Below are 19,439 nucleotides of genomic sequence, written 5' to 3' on the forward strand. Positions count from 1 at the left end.
AACTTCGAATTGTCATCAAAACAGCAACCAACTCAAGATCCATTTCACAGCCAAATATTTCATATTTTCAATTTTTCAGCATACTCTTGGACTGCATCTCGTCATGTACTAAGGGGCTTATAAGCTCCCAGTTCAGAACAGCATTCGCACTTTCTTAAAGGTACAGTACACACCTTCAACTTCATAACACTATGCTTTTCCAAATAATCATGAATACTGTCTCTCAGAATCTTCTCCAATAATTTGCCCACCACCAATGTAAGACTGACTAGTCTGCAATTTCCAAGGGTATCCCTATTCTCTTTCTTGTACAAGGGAATAACATTTGCCACCCTCCAATCATCTGGTACCACTCCAGTGAACTGTAAGGACGCAAAGATCATTGTCAAAGATGCAACAATCTCTTCCCTTGCTTCCCGTAGAAACCTTTGTAATATCCCGTCTGGGCTGAAAATGTGTTGCTGGAAAGGCGCAACAGGTCAGGCAGCATCCAAGGAACAGGAGAATCGACGTTTCGGGCATGAGCCCTTCTTCAGGCTGGCCCAGGGGGCTTATCTAGCCTCATGCTTTTCAAAATTTCCAGCACATCCTCCTTCTTAACATCAACCTGTTTGAGAATATCAATCTGTTTCACGCTGTCCTCACAAAGGACAAGGTCCCTCTCGCTAGTGAATACTGAAGCAAAGTATTCTCCTACCCCCTCCGGCTCCAGGCACAAGTTCCCTCCAATATCCCTAACTGGTCCAACCCTCACTCTGGCCATCCTACTGTTTCTCACATAAGTGTAGAACGCCTTGGGGTTTTCCTTAATCATACCCACCAAGGTTTTCTCATGCTCCATTCTAACTCTTCTAAGTCCATTCTTCAGTTCCTTCCTGGCTACCTTGTAATCTTCTAGAGCCCTGTCTGATCCTGGCTTCTTCAAACTTAAGTAAGCTTCCTTCTTTGTCTTGACTAGATGTTCCACATTTCTTGTCATCCAAGGTTCGTTCACCCTCCCATCCCTTCCTTGCCTCAGTGGGACAAACCGCTTCGTGGGCGGCATGGTGGCACAGTGGTTAGCACTGCTGCCTCACAGCGCCAGAGACCCGGGTTCAATTCCCGCCTCAGGCGACTGACTGTGTGGAGTTTGCACGTTCTCCCCGTGTCTGCGTGGGTTTCCTTCGGATGCTCCGGTTTCCTCCCACAGTCACAAAGATGTGCAGGGTCAGGTGAATTGGCCATACTAAATTGCCCGTAGTGTTAGATAAGGGGTAAATGTAGGGGTATGGGTGGGTTTCGCTTCGGCGGGTCGGTGTGGACTTGTTGGGCCGAAGGGCCTGTTTCCACACTGTAATGTAATGTAATGTAATCTAATCTAATCTATCCAGCACTCGCAGAAAGAAGTCCTTAAAAAGCCTCCACATTTCTGTCATGCATTTCCCTGAGAATATCTGTTCCCAACTTGTGCTCCACAGTTGCTGTCCAATAACATTATAATTCCCCCTCCCCCAATTAAATACTTTCTCAAACCATTTGCTCCTATCCCTCTGCATAACTATAGTAAGAATCAGGGAAGTATGACCACTATCACCGAAACGCTCTACCACCGAGAGATCTGACACATGAACTGGTTTAGTGCCAATCACCAAATCCAATATGGCCTCCCATCTGGTCAGCCTATCTACATATTGAGTCAGGAATCTTTCCTGGACACAACTGACAAAGTATTCTCCATCCAAACTATTTGTTTAAGGAGGTTCCAATCAATACTAAGGAAGTTGAAGTCACCCGTGACAACAACCCTGTTACTTCTGCACCTTTCCAAAACTTGCCTGCCAATATGCTCCTCTGTGTCTCTGTTGCTAATGGCAGGGGGTTGGGGGTCCATAGAAAACTCTGAATAAAGTGATTGCTCCTTTCCTGTTTCTGACTTCCACTTATAATGAGTCAGTAGATAAGCCCTCCTTGACAACCTCCCTTCCTACATCTGTTATACTATCCTTGATTAGCAATGTCACACCCACACCTTTTACCTCCCCCCAATCCTTTTGAAACATCTAAATCCTGGAACATCCAATGAACATTCCTGCCCTTGTGATATCCAAGTCTCAATTATGGCCACATCATAGCTCCAAGTACTGATCCATGCTCTAAGTTCATCACCCTAATTCCTGACACATCTTGTGTTAAAATAGACACACTTCAACCTAACACACTGACTGCAACTTTGCTCTATCAACTGTCTATTGTTCCTCACAGACTCTCTGCACACTGAATTTGCCTGTTCACCAGCTTCCCCATCCTCTGATCCATAGCTCCGGTTCCCATCCCCCTGTCAAACTAGTTTAAACCCTCCTGAAGAACTCAAGCAAATCTCCTGCCCAGGCTACCTGTGCCTCTTCAGTTCAGGTGCCTCTTCTTATACAGGTCCCACTTTCCCCAGAAGGTATTCCAATGATCCACATATCTGAAGCCCTCCCTCCTACACCAGCCCTGCAGCCACGTGTTCAGCTGCACTTGCTCTCTGTTCCTTGTCTTTTTAGCATGTGGCACCGGTAGCAATCCTGAGATTACTACTCTGCTCGTCCTGCCTTTTAGCTTCCTTCCTAACTCCCTATATTCACTTTTCAGATCCTCCTCCCTTTTCCTGGCTATGTCATTGGTACTGATGTATACCATGACTTCTGGCTGCTCACCCTTTCCCTGAAGAATCCTGTGAACCCAATCCAAGACATCAAATCCCTGACTCTGGCACCCAGGAGGCAACATGCCATCCAGGAATCTTGTTCGCGACCACAGAATCTCCTATCTGCTCCTCTAACCATTGAATCGCTCTCACTATTGCTGTCGTATTCTCACTTCTTCCCTTCTGAACCACAGAGCCAGGCTCAGTGCCAGTGACCTGGCCCCTGTGGCTTCCCCCTGGAAGGTCACCCCCCCCCCCCAAGAGTATCCAATGTCGAAGATCCCTGCACTGTCTACCTGTTCTCCTTCCCTCTCCTGATGGTCACCCAGCTACCTCTATCCTGTAACTTAGGTGTGACTACCTCCCTATAACTCCTCTCTACCATCCCCTTAGCCTACCGAATGATCCAAAGTTCATCCAGCTCCAGTTCCCTAAAGTGGTCTGTGAGGATCTGGAGTTGGGTGCACTTCTCCCAGGGGAAGTCAGCAGGGTCACCAGTGGTGACCCTTACTTCCCACATCGTGCAAGAGGAATATTCAACTGCCCTTGCCTCCATCCCTTCTGCTCTAATTTGCCAAAAGAGATCTAAAAAAAAAACCTCACCTTGCCAACCCTCCACATAGTGTTTTTTTAGTTAGAGGTGGAGCACTAATGGGCGGCACGGTGGCACAGTGGTTAGCACTGCTGCCTCACAGCGCCAGAGACCCGGGTTCAATTCCCGCCTCAGGCGACTGACTGTGTGGAGTTTGCACGTTCTCCCCGTGTCTGCGTGGGTTTCCTCCGGGTGCTCCGGTTTCCTCCCACATCACAAAGATGTGCAGGGTCAGGTGAATTGGCCACGCTAAATTGCCCGTAGTGTTAGGTAAAGGGTAAATGTAGGGGTATGGGTGGGTTTCGCTTCGGCGGGTCGGTGTGGACTTGTTGGGCCGAAGGGCCTGTTTCTACACTGTAATCTAATCTAATCTAATCTAATCTAATGGGAGACAATACACATGCAGTGTTTCGGGTTTAGCCACTGCCCAAACATATTATTGAATTGAACTGAATCTATTGTTAACAGTACCATGACACAGTGAAAAGCTTTGCCTTGCAAGCAATACAGGCAGACCACAGAGTTAAATAGCATAGATAAGTAAATAATAGGTAAACAGCGGCAAAAACCAAAACACAGGTCCAGGCGAATGTTAAGAGTTTGTGAGTCCATTCAGTATTCTAACAACAGTAGGGTAGAAACTGTTGCAAAACCAGCTGGTGCGTGTGTTCAGGCTTCTGTACCTTCTCCCCAATGGTAGAGGTTGTAGAAAAACATTGCCAGGGTGGGATGGATCTTTGAGAATGCTGGCGGCCTGTCCTTGACAGTGGGCCTGGTAGATGGATTCTATAGATGTGAGATTGGCCTTTGTGATTGTATGGGTTGAGTTCACCACTCTCTGTAACCGTCTCTGTAGCAGTCCCTGTGTCCGCTTCCGCTCCTGCTCGGCCTTCGCTCCACTAATTTACAAGGTCAGTATTTTATATACCAATTTACCTTCCTGGCAGGCCTCTGGCTCGTGCTCTCTTGACTCCTGTTGCTGAAATAGAGGCTGCTGATTCACGAGGTAGGTACTTTATATTCAAACTTACCTTCACAGCTGGCCCCTGGCTCACGCTCTCTCGAATCCCGTTGTTGAAATTTGAATCAAATAGAATTCTTCTTCATTTAGTTGAGGCATTCCAATGTGCATGAGATGATCATTTGAATAGAAGCAATATGCAATAGTACAGGGAAAAGGGAGGAGAATGCCATAAAGTCATGTAGAACTATAGATCAATTCAGACATTTTGGACTGAATGGCCTCCTTTGGTGCCATAACACTTCGGGGTGTTTCCTTGATTCCATGAATTAAAAAAAATTATGCTTGGAATTGAAAAGACTACAACATACAATCATCACCATATCTAATTTGCAAATGAAGATAATCGTCTTTAGATGAGCATACTTGCTAAATGCATTTCCGTCTAAACAGGATGACGTTTAGAAAGGAACCGGAAACCTGTTCATTTTTAAAACAATTAATCAGATTTTGTATTCAGCATAAAACAATACCTGCCTTTGACTTTCTTATGGGCTTATTCCATAAAACCAAAAGACCATAAAGTTATACAAGAAATAAACCTTTTGTCTGCGCTGCAATTCAATGAGATCATAGCTGATCTGACAATTCTCAACTCCGGTTTCTGCTTTTTTCCCAGTAATTCTCACTGCCCTTACTGATTAAAAATCTGTCTGAGGCTTGAATGACCCAGCTCGAGAGCCCTTTGCAGCAAAGAATTCTGCAGATTCACTACCCTCTGGGAGAAGAAATTCCCCCTCATTTCTATATTAAATAAGTAGTTGCAGCATTTTCCAGATTGCAGAAATTTCACAGTAAGATACATCTGAATGGTAAGTCTCTCAGTGAGAAACATTTTTACTAAAGTTCTGGAGCAGCACAATTCTTTTCAATTTCTCGATTGATATATCGAAATGTATTTGCTAGAAGTTACCATCCAACTTAAACATTAACAGTAGTGACAATATTAGTCACACCCTTACATTTACAGCAAATTCTTACTGAAATACAAATATTTTTAAGTAAAGAGCTCATTCATTGACCATGGTTTATGATTCTATGAAAGAACTCATTCATTGGTCATGGTTTATTTTAATCTATTCAATTCTGTTCAATTCTTTTGCCTTAGTTCGTCATTTTGGCTATGCAGAAACTCTTTCCCAGTTCAATCCATGTCATTGGTGCCTACATGGACTACAACAAATGGATGATCCCCCTCCTGTACTGCAGCCCAGAAAAGATCTTCTGAAGCCTGGCACCAGGCAGACAATATAGCCATCTGGATTTGCACACATTGCTGCAAAGAACATTGTTTAAACCCCTGTGACAATGCTGCCCCTGCTACCAGTACATTACATTTGCCCCCACCTCCATTGGATGGCTTCCTGTACCCACAGTCATTTAGCTCATCCATCTCACAGTCCCTACTCTCATCCAAACACACCGAGAAAACCCCACATCTGCTGGGTAATTGCAGAGGCTGATACTCCTGCACTCCTGTTCCCTAGGTCCCCTGAATTGTGTTATTTGCAGTCACACCCACTTCGTCCTTGACTAATGACCACATCAGAACACCAAATCAGGTTTGATTAACTTCTGGTACAAGGAATCCAGGTAAATTCCCCACCCTGGCCCTGATGCATCATAGTGTCTATAGTCAGCTTCCAGGTCATAAACTCTGAGCTGAAGCTGCTCAAACTTCAAAAACCTACCACAGATATGTTTGCATCTGTCAGGCCTTGATTTCATGCTTGGTTTGATCTTCTTGCTTTTGAGAACAGTGCAGTGGCTTAGTGGTTAGTGCTGCTGCCTCACAGTGCCAAAGACCCATGCTTGATTCTACCCTTGGCCAATGTCTGTGTGGAGTTAGCACATTTTCCCTGTGTCTGCGTAAGTTTTCTTCAGGTGCTCTGATTTCCTGTCATAGTCCAAAGATGTTCAGCCTAGGTGGATTGGCCAAGCCAAGTTGCCTGTAGTGTCCAGAGATGTGCAGGCTAGGAAATTCAGGAATAGGTTAGGGGGGTAGGATGCTCTTGAGGAATTGAGGAGCTAATTGGCCTGGCTTCACACTGTCGGACTCTATGATTCAAATCCTCCCTTCCTACATCAGCCAATGAATTTTCTATAATGTCACTTTTGGCTTTTTTTTCCAAAGGCCACTCTTCCCAACCTGCTTGCTGCAAGGGTGACTGCAGGCCTCTCTTTTAAATCTGCCTTACTTTTCTATTCCTCCTTCTGGACCTGCCTCTTCCAGCAGTTTGTCTTTCAACACATGGCTGATGTTCACTCTCCAAATCGTGCTGCATTACAAAGTATGAGCTTACTAGCGCACCATTATCTGGGAGCTACTCTTTGAACAGAAATATTCCTGAACCTGTTAACAACGAACAGAAGTAGCAAACAGTTGTAACATATAACAGCAGCTCAAAGAAAACAGCAACTATACCTGACGACAGTTGAAGATCTTCTTAAAGAGAGCTTCCTCATGCTCAATATATGTTTAGTTGTTTAAGGCCAGTGGTTTAAGTTGTGTAACTGATGCCATTTGGAAATTCTACCAGCACTCATAACACTGGAAATGGGGTCTTTTGAGCTCATTTTCTCATCCTGTATTTCTAGTTTCTGGAAAAAGCACCATCTTGAATCTAAAGGAGTTATGATCACTGTCGGCAAAATATTCCCACACTGATACTTCAACAATTTGCTCAGCTTCATTATCTATAATTAATTCATTCCTTCACTTGTCGGACCTTCACATACTGGCTTCAAAAGTTCTCTTGGATGCATTTTAAGAATTCCACTCCCTCTAAACCATTCACACTATGTCTACACCAATTAATTTTGGGGCAAGGTGGAATTAATTTTTGGGCATCACGCTGGGTCAGTGGTTAGCACAGCTGCCTCACAATGCCAGAATCCCAGATTCGATTCCATCCTTGGGTGACTGGCTGTGTGGAGTTTGCACATTCCCACCTTGTCTGCATGGGTTTCCAATGGGTGCTCCAGTTTTCTCTTACAGTCCAAGGATGTGCAAGTTGGGTGATATCTTAAAACATGTCTATATTGTAGAGGAGTAGGTGCTAGATACCTTAAAACACATAAAGGTGGATAAATCCCTGGGACATAATCGGGTATACCCCAGAACTCTTATGGGAAGCTAGGGAAATGATTGCTAAGCCCCTAGCTGAGATGTTTGTATCATCGATAGCCATAGGTGAGATGCCAGAAGACTGCAGGTTGGCTAATGTGGTGCCAATATTTAAGAAAGGTGGTAAAATAAAGCCAGGAACTGTAGACCAGAGAGCCTAATGTTAGTGACAGGTACGTTGCTGGAGGAGATTCTGAGGGACGGGATTGACATGCATTTGGACAGGAAAGGAATGATTAGGGATCTCAACATGGCTTTGTGCGTGGGAAATAGTGTCTCACTAACTTGAGTGAGATTTTTTGAAGAAGTGGTGAAGATGACTGATGAAGGCAAAGTGGTGGGCATTGTCTATGTGGACTTTAGCAAGGCGTTTGACAAGGTTCTGCATGATAGACTGGTTAGCACGGTTAGATCTCATGGAAAAGAGGGAGGACTAGCTATTTGGATAAAAAATTGGCTTGAAGATAGGAGACAGAAAATAATGTTGGAGGGTTGCTTTTCAGACCAGACCAGCAGTTTGCCACAAGATTAGTGATGGATTCACTACATTTTGTCATTCGCAAAAATGATTTGGATGTGAATATAAGATTGAATTGAATTGAATTAGCTTTCTTGTCACATGAACTCAAATGAGTACAGTCAAAAGTTTGTAAGTCACCCGTTATAGTGCCATCTTAGGCACAAAAGTACCAAGGTATAGAATCTACAGTTACAAGATTAGTTACAGTGTAATAATGTCACCAACACATGGCGCTTTCTTAGGTACAGAGTACTTTGGTACAATCCTTAAGTACAGAATAGAGAAATGAAGAAAAAAAGTTACATTACAGCTATAAACAGCATATCCATAGTTTATAAATGCAAGATACAGTTTCAAAGAAAAAGATCGCAGTCTTTCTCCAAGGGGTCTCCACAGCAGACCAATGCAAAGGGCATCCATGACATCTGACCACTGGCTGCTGCTACCTACTGCACTGGGCCACTGCTGTCGCTTCTGCACTGGGCTGCTGCTATCACATATTGACTGGGCCACAGCCCAGATATGGTTAGTAAGTTTGTAGATGACACCAAAATCGATGATGCAGTGGACAGGGAAGAAGGTTTGCTCAGAGTACAATGGGATCTTGATCAGATGTGCCAATTGGCTGAAGAGTGGCAAATGGAGTTTAATTTAGATAAATATGTGGTGCTGCATTTTGGTATGACAAATCAGAGCAGGACTTATACACTTAATGGTAAGATACTGAGGAGTGTTGCTGAACCTTGGGGTGCAGGCTCATAGTTCCTTGAAAGTGATGTTGGAGGGTTGCTCAGAGAGACAGATAGGATAGTGAAGAAGGTACTTGGTATGCTTGCCTTTATTGGTCAGTGTATTGGGTATAGTAGTTGTGAGGTCATGGTACAGCAGTATAGGGCATTGGTTAGGCCACTTTTGAAATACCATATTCAATTCTGGGACCCCTGCTATAGGAACGATATTGTGAAGCTAAAAGGATTCAGAAAAGATTTACAAGGACATTGCCAGGGTTGAAGTGTTTAAGCTATAGGGAGAGGCTGAGGGGTGATCTTATACAGGTTTTTAAAATAGTGAGGAGCATGCATAGGGTGAATAGACAAGATCTTTTTCCCAGCGTAGGGGAGTCTAAAACTGGAGGGCATAGATTTAAGGTGAGAGGGGAAAGATTTAAAAGGGATTTAAGGGGCAACTTTTTCATGTAGAGTGTGGTCCAAGTATGGAATGAGCTGTTAGCAGAGGTGTTGGATGCTGATATAATTACAACATTTAAAAGGTATTTCGATGGGTATATGAATAGGAAGGGTTTAATGCTGGCAAATGGGACTAGATTAATTTAGGATGTCTGGTCAGCATGGATGAGTTGGACCAAAGGGTCTGTTTGCATGCTGTACATATGACTCTCTTGGTTGACATGCAAAATTATCTGGAGTGTCCCAGGATGTGTAGGCTAAGTGGATTGTACATGTGCATTATAAATGCAGTGTTATGAGAATAGTATGGGATGGTCTTCAGAGGGTCAGTGTGGACTGATCATAGAATCACCACTGAATCGCTGCAGTGTAAAAGCAGGCCATTCGGCCCATTTGGTCCACACTGACCGTCTGAAGAGGATCCCATTCAGACCCCCTCCCCTACCCTATCCTGTCTCCCTGTATTTCCCGTGGCTAACCCACCTCACCTGCAATTCCTAGTCACTATGGGTAATTTAGTATGGCCAATCCACCTAACCTGCACATCCTTGGGCTGTGGGAGGAAACCAGAGCACTGAGAGGAAATCCATGCAGACACGGAGAGAAAGTGAAAACGCCACACAAACAGTAGCCTGAGGATGGAATCGAACATGGTGCTTTGGCACTGTGAGGCAGCATTGTTAACCACTGAGCCACCGTTCTGTCCCTTGATGGGTCAAATGGCCTCTTTCTTGTGAAACCTTATTGAAAGTCTTGTTGAAGTCCAAGAAGACTACATTAAATGTATTGCCCTTATTTGCCATAAGTATCTGCTGTGAGTCCTCTCTGGACAAATCATGACAGATCATATTAAACTCAGCCTTCTGCAGTTTAGAACATTTATTTCAGACCTGTCTGTTCTCTGTTCTGTAACAATGATGGGCACTAGTCTCCTTCTGCCTTCAGACTGAACACCTTTTTGCATGACATTTACTCACACCACACACCAGGTCTGGTCATCAGATGGCTGTTTTCAGCACAACCAACCCATTTTCTCCCACTTATGTTCTCTGTTGGCAGTTCTTCTTTCTCTCTGGATTACAATTATCCATCTCTGCCTATCTACCTTTCTCTCCCTCTGAGCTCTATCTCCACATAATGCTTACTCCTTTAAGTGCGACCTCCAGCTCCATCATAGTCCCTTCTTTCAGCCTATGTACAGTGTCATTTTTTCCTAGCTACAATCAGTCCTGTAGAAGGGTCACTGGCCCCAAAACATTAACTCTGCTTTCTCTCCACAGGAGAAAGTGAGGTCTGCAGATGCTGGAGATCAGAGCTGGAAATGTGTTGCTGGAAAAGCGCAGCAGGTCAGGCAGCATCCAGGGAACAGGAGAATCGACGTTTCGGGCATAAGCCCTTCTTCAGGAATGAGGAAAGTTTGTCCAGTAGGCTAAGATAAAAGGTAGGGAGGAGGGACTTGGGGGAGGGGCGTCGGGAATGTGATAGGGAAAAGAGGTCAAAGTGAGGGTGATAGGTCAGACTGGGGGGGGGGCGGAGAGGTCAGGAAGAAGATTGCAGGTTAGGAAGGCGGTGCTGAATTCGATGGATTTGACTGAGAGGTCTTTGGACTCTTCCATCGTCAGACCACAGCGAAACGATGGTTGGAGGAAGAACGCCTCATCTTCCGGTTAGGAACCCTCCAACCACAAGGGATGAACTCGGGTTTCACCAGTTTCCTCATTTCCCCTCTCCCCAGCCTGTCTCAGTCAAATCCATCAAATTCAGCACCGCCTTCCTAACCTGCAATCTTCTTCCCGACCTCTCCGCCCCCACCCCAGTCTGACCTATCACCCTCACCTTGACCTCTTTCCACCTATCACATTCCCGACGCCCCTCCCCCAAGTCCCTCCTCCCTACCTTTTATCTTAGCCTACTGGACAAACTTTCCTCATTCCTGAAGAAGGGCTTATGCCCGAAACGTCGATTCTCCTGTTCCCTGGATGCTGCCTGACCTGCTGCGCTTTTCCAGCAACACATTTCCAGCTCTTTTCTCTCCACAGGTGCAACATCCAGCAATTTCTCTTTTTATTTCAGCATCCACAGTTCTTTGTTTTATTCTAGAGAAAGCACTTTGTGCTGAAAATTTATTTTTTCAAGCATGAGATCATTAGTATGATTTTTTTTTAAGAATGGAAACAATACTGCAAGATAAACTGTGGCTGCTTTATGCTGTTCCCGCAAGGTATAGAAAATCCTGACAGAAATGTAATGTAGTCTTCAGATGTAAATTGACACTGTAGTTCACAATAAGTGCATTCATTATAGTGTGGACATATTTTCTTACCTTTTTGATGAACTGAAATTCCTGAACACTTGATGTCAGCTCCACTGCAGATACTGCATTTAACAAGGAAACATGTATTAATCAATATTTTTTCTCACTTGTTGCATATCTTATTAAATGAATGTATTTTGAATTATTGATGAGAAAACATACTTAAATCTTCACCGGTTTAAACTAACTTGGTGGGGGATTGGAATTCTGAGAGAAGGTTCAACAGGGGAAGGTGCAAAATTAGCTATCACTGAGCTGAAAAATGTGTTGCTGGAAAAGCGCAGCAGGTCAGGCAGCATCCAAGGAGCAGGAGAATCGACGTTTCGGGCATAAGCCCTTCTTCAGGCTAATGCCCAAAATGTCGATTCTCCTGCTCCTTGGATGCTGCCTGACCTGCTGCGCTTTTCCAGCAACACATTTTTCAGCTCTAATCTCCAGCATCTGCAGTCCTCACTTTCTCCTAATTGCTATCACTGAGACATGTTGAGAGAGGAACAGGATTGGCAGCTCAGTATTCCAGGATGTAGGATCTTCAGGTGAGCCAGGGAAGGAGGTAAAATAGGAGGCGTGTTGCAATATTTTTCAGGGAATCAAACACAGCAGTAAGAATGAATGGCATGGAGTCAAAGAAATCTACAGCACAGAAAAGGCCCTTCATCCCATCAGATCTGTGCCAGTCAAAAACAACCACTTAATTTCCAATCTCAGATTCCTGCCCTTGGTCCATAGCCTTGTATGCTTGGTATTATAAGTGCATATTTAAATAGTGCTTAAATGTTATGAGGATTTCAGCCTTACAGACAGTGAGTTTCAGATTCCTACCATCCTCTGGATGAAAACATTTTTCCTCACACTTCATTTCCACCTTCTGCCCAGTGCCTTAAATATATGCTCTGGTCATTGATCCCGCAATTAAGGGGGAAAGCTTCTTCACTATCTCTGGCCCTCATAATTTTATGCAGATATGCATGGAGACAGTCCTCGAGTTGCGAGTGGGTTCCATTCTGGAATCAATTTTGTCAATTTGTATGCAAGATGTGTATGGAACATATAACAGGACAATAAAAAGGATCTGTTCATAAGTACAGAAAATGTGTGTATGTCAGCTCTTTAGAATGACATTCCTGTGTGAGATCATATTCTTAAGTACATGGATTCATAAGTCGGACATTCATAAATCGGGAACACGTTTATACGCAAACATCTTACAAGACTCCTCAAATGAAGCCATATAAGTAGAACTTAAAAACCAAAATGAACGATCACGTTGCTACCAGTTTACTATAGGCTCCTTAACTAGTCTGAGGGAAATAGAAGACCAAGTACTGAGGAACCTCGATTATCTGACGGACACAGGAGGGGAGTATATCATTCGGTTAATCAAATTCTGGATAATCAAATGCCAGATAACATAGGTTAGCCAAGCATCGGGACATTGTGATCTTGCCGAATATTTCGATATTCAGATATTTCGAATGCCGGATTATTGAGGTTCCTCTGTATGTAGGCACATTTCAGAGAAGCTTAAAAATAGTTGAATAGTGATAATAAGGATCTCAACTTCTACAAATCTAACTAGGGTGGTCATGGTGTTAAAGATCCATAGGATGCAGAATTCTTAAAATGCATATAGGAGAGCTTCATAAGCCAGTATGTAGAAGGTCCTACAAGACAGTGCGTGGTCCTGGACTTAACTGTAAATAATGGAGGGTGAGGCAAGTTATTTAAGTATCAATGGGGGTGCATTTTGCAGTCAGTGATCATATCGTCATTAGATTCAAGATTGTTACAGAAAAGGTCAAGGATGGGCCTGAAATCAAAATATTAAACTATCTGAAAGCCAAGATCTGATCTGATATGATTTGGACAGAGAGGACTGGGAGCACATACCTTTAGGTAAATCTGTGTTAGAATATTAAGACACATTCAAGAAGAACATAAGGAGAGTCGACACTGACATGTTCCAATAAAGGATGGGACCAACAAATCCAGTGAACCTTGGATGTTGAGGGATACGCAGGCTTGATAAAATGGAAAAGGGAAAGCTTATGAGACTTCAGGATAGCAGAAGCCCTAGAGGAGTGTCGAATTTGCAAGAGTGAAATGAAAAGGGAAACTAGGAGACCAATAAAGTGTCAGAAAGAATAATGGCAGGTAAAATAAAGGAAAATCCAAAGTCATTTCACAGATACATCAAGGGTAAAAGGATTATGAGGAAAGAGTCAGGCTCATTGAGGACCACAGTGCATGGATGTTGGCAGTGCAACAACAAGTGCAAACTTGTAGATGGTATTTGTTCAGAATATGGCTACACAGTTGTGGGTGTACAGGGAGTACAGTGGGGTTTAAGAACGCATCTTTTGGGGGGGCTCTAATGTTGAGGGTTATCATAGAGGAGATGCAGTCATCTACCTTCATTGATTGCGGTCTGTGGGTCAGAAAGCTGAGGATCCAGAGCAGAGACCTAGGTCTCGGAGTTTTGAGATTAATCTGGAGGTGATAATCGTGTTGAAGGCAGAGCTGTAGTCAACGAGTAGAAGTCTGACATTGGTAAATTTGTTATCCAGATGTTCCAGGGATGAGTGCAGGGCTGGGGAAACGTCATCCGCTGTGAACCTGTTACATCGGTAGGCAAATTTCAGGAGATCAAGGCAGGCTGGGAGGCTAGAGTTGATACAGGCTATGATCAGCCTCTCAAAGCACTTCATGACTATGGAGATCAGAGCCACTGGTCAGAAGTCATTAAGGCAAATTACATTTGCTTTCTTTGGTACTGGGATGATGTGGTTTTCTTGAAGCAGGTTGGGACTTCGGCTTTTGGCGGGGAGAGGTTGAAGATGTCAGTGAATATCTCCACCAGCTGGCCCGCACAGGGTCTAAGCGCACAGCCACGGACTCTGTCCGGGCCCGTCATTTTCCTTGGGCTGACTCCCATGAAGACCGATATAACATCAGCAGTGGTGATCGAGGAAACAGGTGCGTCCAGGGCTGACAGGGCAGGTGACACTGCGTCACTGGCATCCTGCGCGAATCGAGCGCATCAGAGGGGGATGTGTCTTTGCCCACTGTCTTGCCCGGCTTCATTTTAAACTTTTTATCATTGACCCTAAACCCTAGCATTTTCCCTACTACTGGTATCAGGTTAACCAGTCCATAGTTCCTTGTTTTCTGCCTCATTTTTGAAATAGGATGGTTAGATTAGTTAGCCTCTCATCCATAGGAATTGTTTCAGAGTCTACGGAATGTTAAAAAAATAACCACCAATATATCCATTATTTCTAAGGCCACTTCCTGAAGTACTCTGCAAAGTAAGTTACTTTGCCTTGGGGTTTTAATCGACTTCAATCCCATCAATTTCCCCAATACCAATACCCGATTACTGATTTTGTTCAGTAAATCTCTCTCACTTGGTCCTACGCTCCCGTTAGTTTTTGGGGCTTATTTAGTCCTTCTTTGTGAAGACAGCTTCAAAAGTAAACATTTATTTGGTCTGTTTGTTCCCATTATGACTGCAAGGGGTCTGCATTTATCTACACTAATCTTTTTCTCTACATATACTGAAGAAGCTTTTATAGTCAGTTTGTATGTTCCCCATAGCTTACTCTCAGATCCTCTCTTCTCCTTATTAATCAATCCCTTTCTCCTCATGTCTATTATTTAAATCCATAAGCATTGCAAATTTTCCAAGTGATATTAAAAGGTTTATGCATTCTATCCACAGTAGATACTGTCTAGGTGGGTATGGGATGCACAGGGGCAAGGATGGGCCTGTCAAATAGGAGGAGATAAGGGATAAGCACAAAGGGACATAACAGTTATTCATGCAGCTGGACCAATTCTCCAGAGAATGCTGGGCCTGTTTTGGGGGATGGTAGTCCAAACTGCTGTCTGGCCTGACTCACTGTCTTGAACATTAGATCTGTGAAGTTTCACTCAGAACTCTGTAAATGGCTGAAGTTCTCCTTCCTAAATAGAGTCATACAGTCACAGAGATGTACAGCATGGAAAAAGATCCTTCAGTCCAACATGTCCATGCTGACCAGATATAGACCATAGAAAAGTACAGCACAGAATAGGCCATTTGGCCCACAATGTTGTGCCGAGATTAAATCCTAATGTAAAATATAGTAACAACTTACGCACCCCTCAACTCACTGCTACCCATTTGCATGTCCAGCAGTCACTTAAATGTCCCCAATGACTCTTCTTCCACCACCACAGCTGGCAACGCATTCCATGCATTCATAACTCTCTGTGTAAAGAACCTACCTCTGATATCTCCTTTATACCTTCCTCCTAATATCTTCAAACTATGACTTCTCGTACCAGTCAATCCTGCCCTGGGGAAAAGTCTCTGGCTATTGACTCTATCTATTCCTCTCATTATTTTGTACACCTCAATCAGGTCACCCCTCTTCCTCCTTCTCTCCGGAGAGAAAAGTCCGAGCTTATTCAACCTTTCTTCATAAGGCAAGCCCTCCAGTCCAGGCAGCATCCTGGTAAACCAGAAAATAGTCCCGTCTTATTTCTCTACAAAACACTGCTCCAGGCTAACTTAATACTTATGGCTTATATTTTTAAGTTTAATCAAGAGACATATCTCAATAAAGCTTATAATCAAGAAAGAACCTATTCTATTCACTACTGCAGACTTACGGCAAGGCCCGAAGGCCACACTTAAAACTATTTACTTATCTGGCTCTGTCCTGTGACCTCTCCCAAACAGGTTCCTCCAAGATCAGTTGTGAATTTCACTGTTTGTTAATTTTCCCAATGTACTCTGATGTCCAGCAATAATGAATTCAACAGCAAAGGCAGTAACTGTGCAGGTTCACTACTGAGTCAGTTAGCAATGTGGGATTCTTTCTCTCTCTCTCTGTCTCTCTCTCTCTCCTGCACCGACCTCACCATGTGCTGCCTTTGTTTGTTCCTCTCCCTTTTAAAGGTGCTGTTGTTTTGACTTTTTCTTTCTCCAAAGTTCCAAAACAATGCAATTGCAATAAAACAGTAATTGCTGTTCCTGGGATTCGAGGAAATCCAACACCTAAAACACCTCAAAAAAGCAGCAGCTGTTACAGACAGAAATGTTTTCCATCCTCCATCTTGAATTACCCAGAATCAGGCCTCTGTACTCTATAAGCATATTGTTGTCTACTCACATGTACAGATAATGGTCAGGGAGAAAACAAGCTAACTCTATATATTGCTGTCCATAAGACCGTAAATCTTAGGAGCAGAAATAGGCCATTCAGTTCCTCGAAATCTGCTCCACCATTCAATGAGATTATAACTGACCTGATAATCTCAACTCCACTCTCATTTATTCCAGTACTGATTTCAAATCTATCTCAGCTTGGGCATACTTAACAATCCAGCCTCTACATTCTCTTTCTGTAAAAAAGAAATCACATATTCACTACCCTTTGAAAGGAGAAGTTCCTCCTTATCTCTGTTTTCAATGGGTGATCCCTTACTCTAAGATTATGCACTCTAGCCTTCAACTCACCTACAAGGGAAATAACCTCTCTGCATCTTCTCTGTCAAGTCCCCTAAGAATCTTTTATGATTCAGTAAGGTTGACTTTCATTCTTCTAAATTCCAATGAGTAGGCTAAATCTACTCAACCTCTTCTCTTAAGGCAGTCCCTCCATTCCTGGGATTGATTTAGCAAGACCTCCCTATTTATCAACTCCATTCCTTTTGAAAAATGGTCAACATTCCTTTTGCCTTCCCTTTTACCCACTGAACTTGAATGCTAGCTTTTTTGTGATTTAGCAGAGGGACTCCCAAAATCATCTGCGCTGTATCTTTCCACAATCTTTCTTCATTTAAATAATGATCATCTATTCTTGCTGCCAAAGTCAACCTCACATTTTTCCCATATTATATTCCTTTAATATGTTTTATCACTCGTTTAACATGTATCAACTAAAATAGAGAAATTATCACCCACAAACCAAACAAATCATTTACATTTTAAAGTAAAATCAAATAGAAATGAAAGTAGTGCTCATGTCATGAGCTAAAATGTTAAAATTGTTCCAATTTTCTGAGACAGTTAAACAATTCAGAAGTCTCAAAAAACCAAATGCAATACAATATCTCAATTTCAGACAAAACAGCTGCCTTTTCTTCCATGAAAATATTCCAAAACTGTATGGCTATTTTCCAATATGATTCCAAAGATTCTGCAAATACTTTTAGAGACAGAAAATGATATCGGTAAATGCTTCACAGACAACATACACTCACCATTCTTGTTGTTTCATTGGTAAAAGTGATGGTGTCTTGTCACCAGGTCTGTACACCGATCCATTCAAGTAGCATGGGCACTCCATACTGCAAGAAATAAGAAAGAGGAGGTGGCATTTCATCACCTCATTGCTATGACATATTCATTCCTCCTGATGCTGTCATCAATAGATGTATTGTTTTCCTATAGTTTATTGACCACAAGGTCAAGTATGTTTTTTTGTTTTCATGTTGGTTTCTCAACCACATGCTGCAGACCCAGTCTAGCATCATTTAGAACTCAGCTAACTAGATAAGTTCAAGTATCCTACATACAGTACATTCTATGTTTTTACCACCCTCAGTGCATAAACTTACAGTGTTCAGTATGGAAGAGCACTGATTCATCATCGAAAAGGCTGGTGAAAACAGAGAGTAAGTGGCAATCAGCAGGAGGTTTTTGGGCCCATGTCTGACTTGATGTCATGAGACTGCAGGGTCTGGAGTCAAATTTTGGTACTTCCAGGCCAGCCTTCACCAACTTTGTATTATTCTGCCACAATCTCAAGTAATGATAGCTGGGATATTGTCAATAAGTTATGATTCCAAGAGAATGATCAAGAAGACCTTTCTTGACTAGCTTGTGGAACAGTTCTCACAATTTTGGCATAGGTCCCCAGATGTTTGCAAGGAGGACTTTGCAGGGTAGCTGTGTTTGCCATTGTCATTTCAGATGCTTTGGATTTTTACCAAACTTTGTGAAAACTAGATACAACTGAATGGCCTTGTATCCAATTTCAGAGGGCATTTAAGAGTCAACCACTTTGCGGTGAATCTGGAAATTCTTGTAGACCATACTCTGGATGGCAGATTTTCCTTCTGAAAGGATATTAGTGACATAGATGATTTTTTTACAACAGTTGACAATGGCTTTGCGGTCACCGTTTGACTTGTTTTTAATTTCAGATTTATTAACTGAATTCAAATTTCACTATCTGCCATGATGGCATTCAAATCCATGTACCAAGAGCATCAGCCTTCATCTCTTATCTAGTTTTAATAACCCAACACCACTGCCTTCTCACAATGTAGGTATGGTCTTCATTTGCCCTGGTCAGAATCCTGAAACTCCATCCTTTCAACACTACAAGTGTATTTATACCTCAAGGACAACAGTGGTTCAATACGGCAGCTCACCATTACTGCTGAGCATTGGTGATGCAGGGAATGAATGCTTATGATGTGGTGCCTGTCAAGTGGGCTTCTCAAAAGCAATCAGGGATGGGCAGAAAATGCTGGCCCAGCTAGGGAGGCATCCATGAACAAACATATTTTAAAAATCACAAATAAAGAAAGTCAGATGAAAAGTATGTGTTTAACCACTGAGGACTAGAAATTCTGATTTCCTCAAGACTCTGATCCACTGTAAAGGTAAGAAAGTTTTCTTACATGTCAGCAACACATGTATTATCATGTGGATTGAAGTACATGTCCTTAGGACATTGGCATCCTTCCAAAAAGCCTGATGATGGAAGAGAGAGACAGCTATTTCTTGTACTGGTATAGTAACAGTTCAGTTTGCATGTTTGGTTGGTTATGGTATACACCATGTTTTCAGTGCAACTCATTGCTACAAATGGAACAGAAAGGAAGGAATAATTAGTTACAAGACTGACAATTTACCTGCATCTTGTTCATACAAATTGGTCTACCTGTCCTCACCTGTAATAGGCCTACATTTATCCTTGCTCATTTTTTTTTCTTCCACATATCAATAGA

The 19,439-nt window shown here is 42.9% G+C and overlaps 1 protein-coding gene across 1 annotated transcript in view; it reads right to left on the bottom strand.

The window, feature by feature from the left end:
* The window catches only part of LOC122539512 (otogelin-like protein), a 248,549-nt gene extending 229,394 nt beyond the window's left edge, over nucleotides 1-19,155 (bottom strand). The window contains exons 1-3 of the mRNA XM_043674458.1: nucleotides 19,110-19,155; nucleotides 17,682-17,768; nucleotides 11,439-11,491 (exon numbers count right to left, since the gene is read on the bottom strand). Coding sequence (XP_043530393.1) covers nucleotides 11,439-11,491; nucleotides 17,682-17,768; nucleotides 19,110-19,150 — 181 coding nt within the window. The 5' untranslated portion in view covers nucleotides 19,151-19,155. The remainder of the gene's footprint in view (nucleotides 1-11,438; nucleotides 11,492-17,681; nucleotides 17,769-19,109) is intronic.
* Nucleotides 19,156-19,439: the final 284 nt, after the last annotated feature.

The sequence above is a fragment of the Chiloscyllium plagiosum genome, chromosome 2 (assembly GCF_004010195.1).
Source record: "Chiloscyllium plagiosum isolate BGI_BamShark_2017 chromosome 2, ASM401019v2, whole genome shotgun sequence".
Taxonomy (NCBI): Eukaryota; Metazoa; Chordata; class Chondrichthyes; order Orectolobiformes; family Hemiscylliidae; genus Chiloscyllium; species Chiloscyllium plagiosum.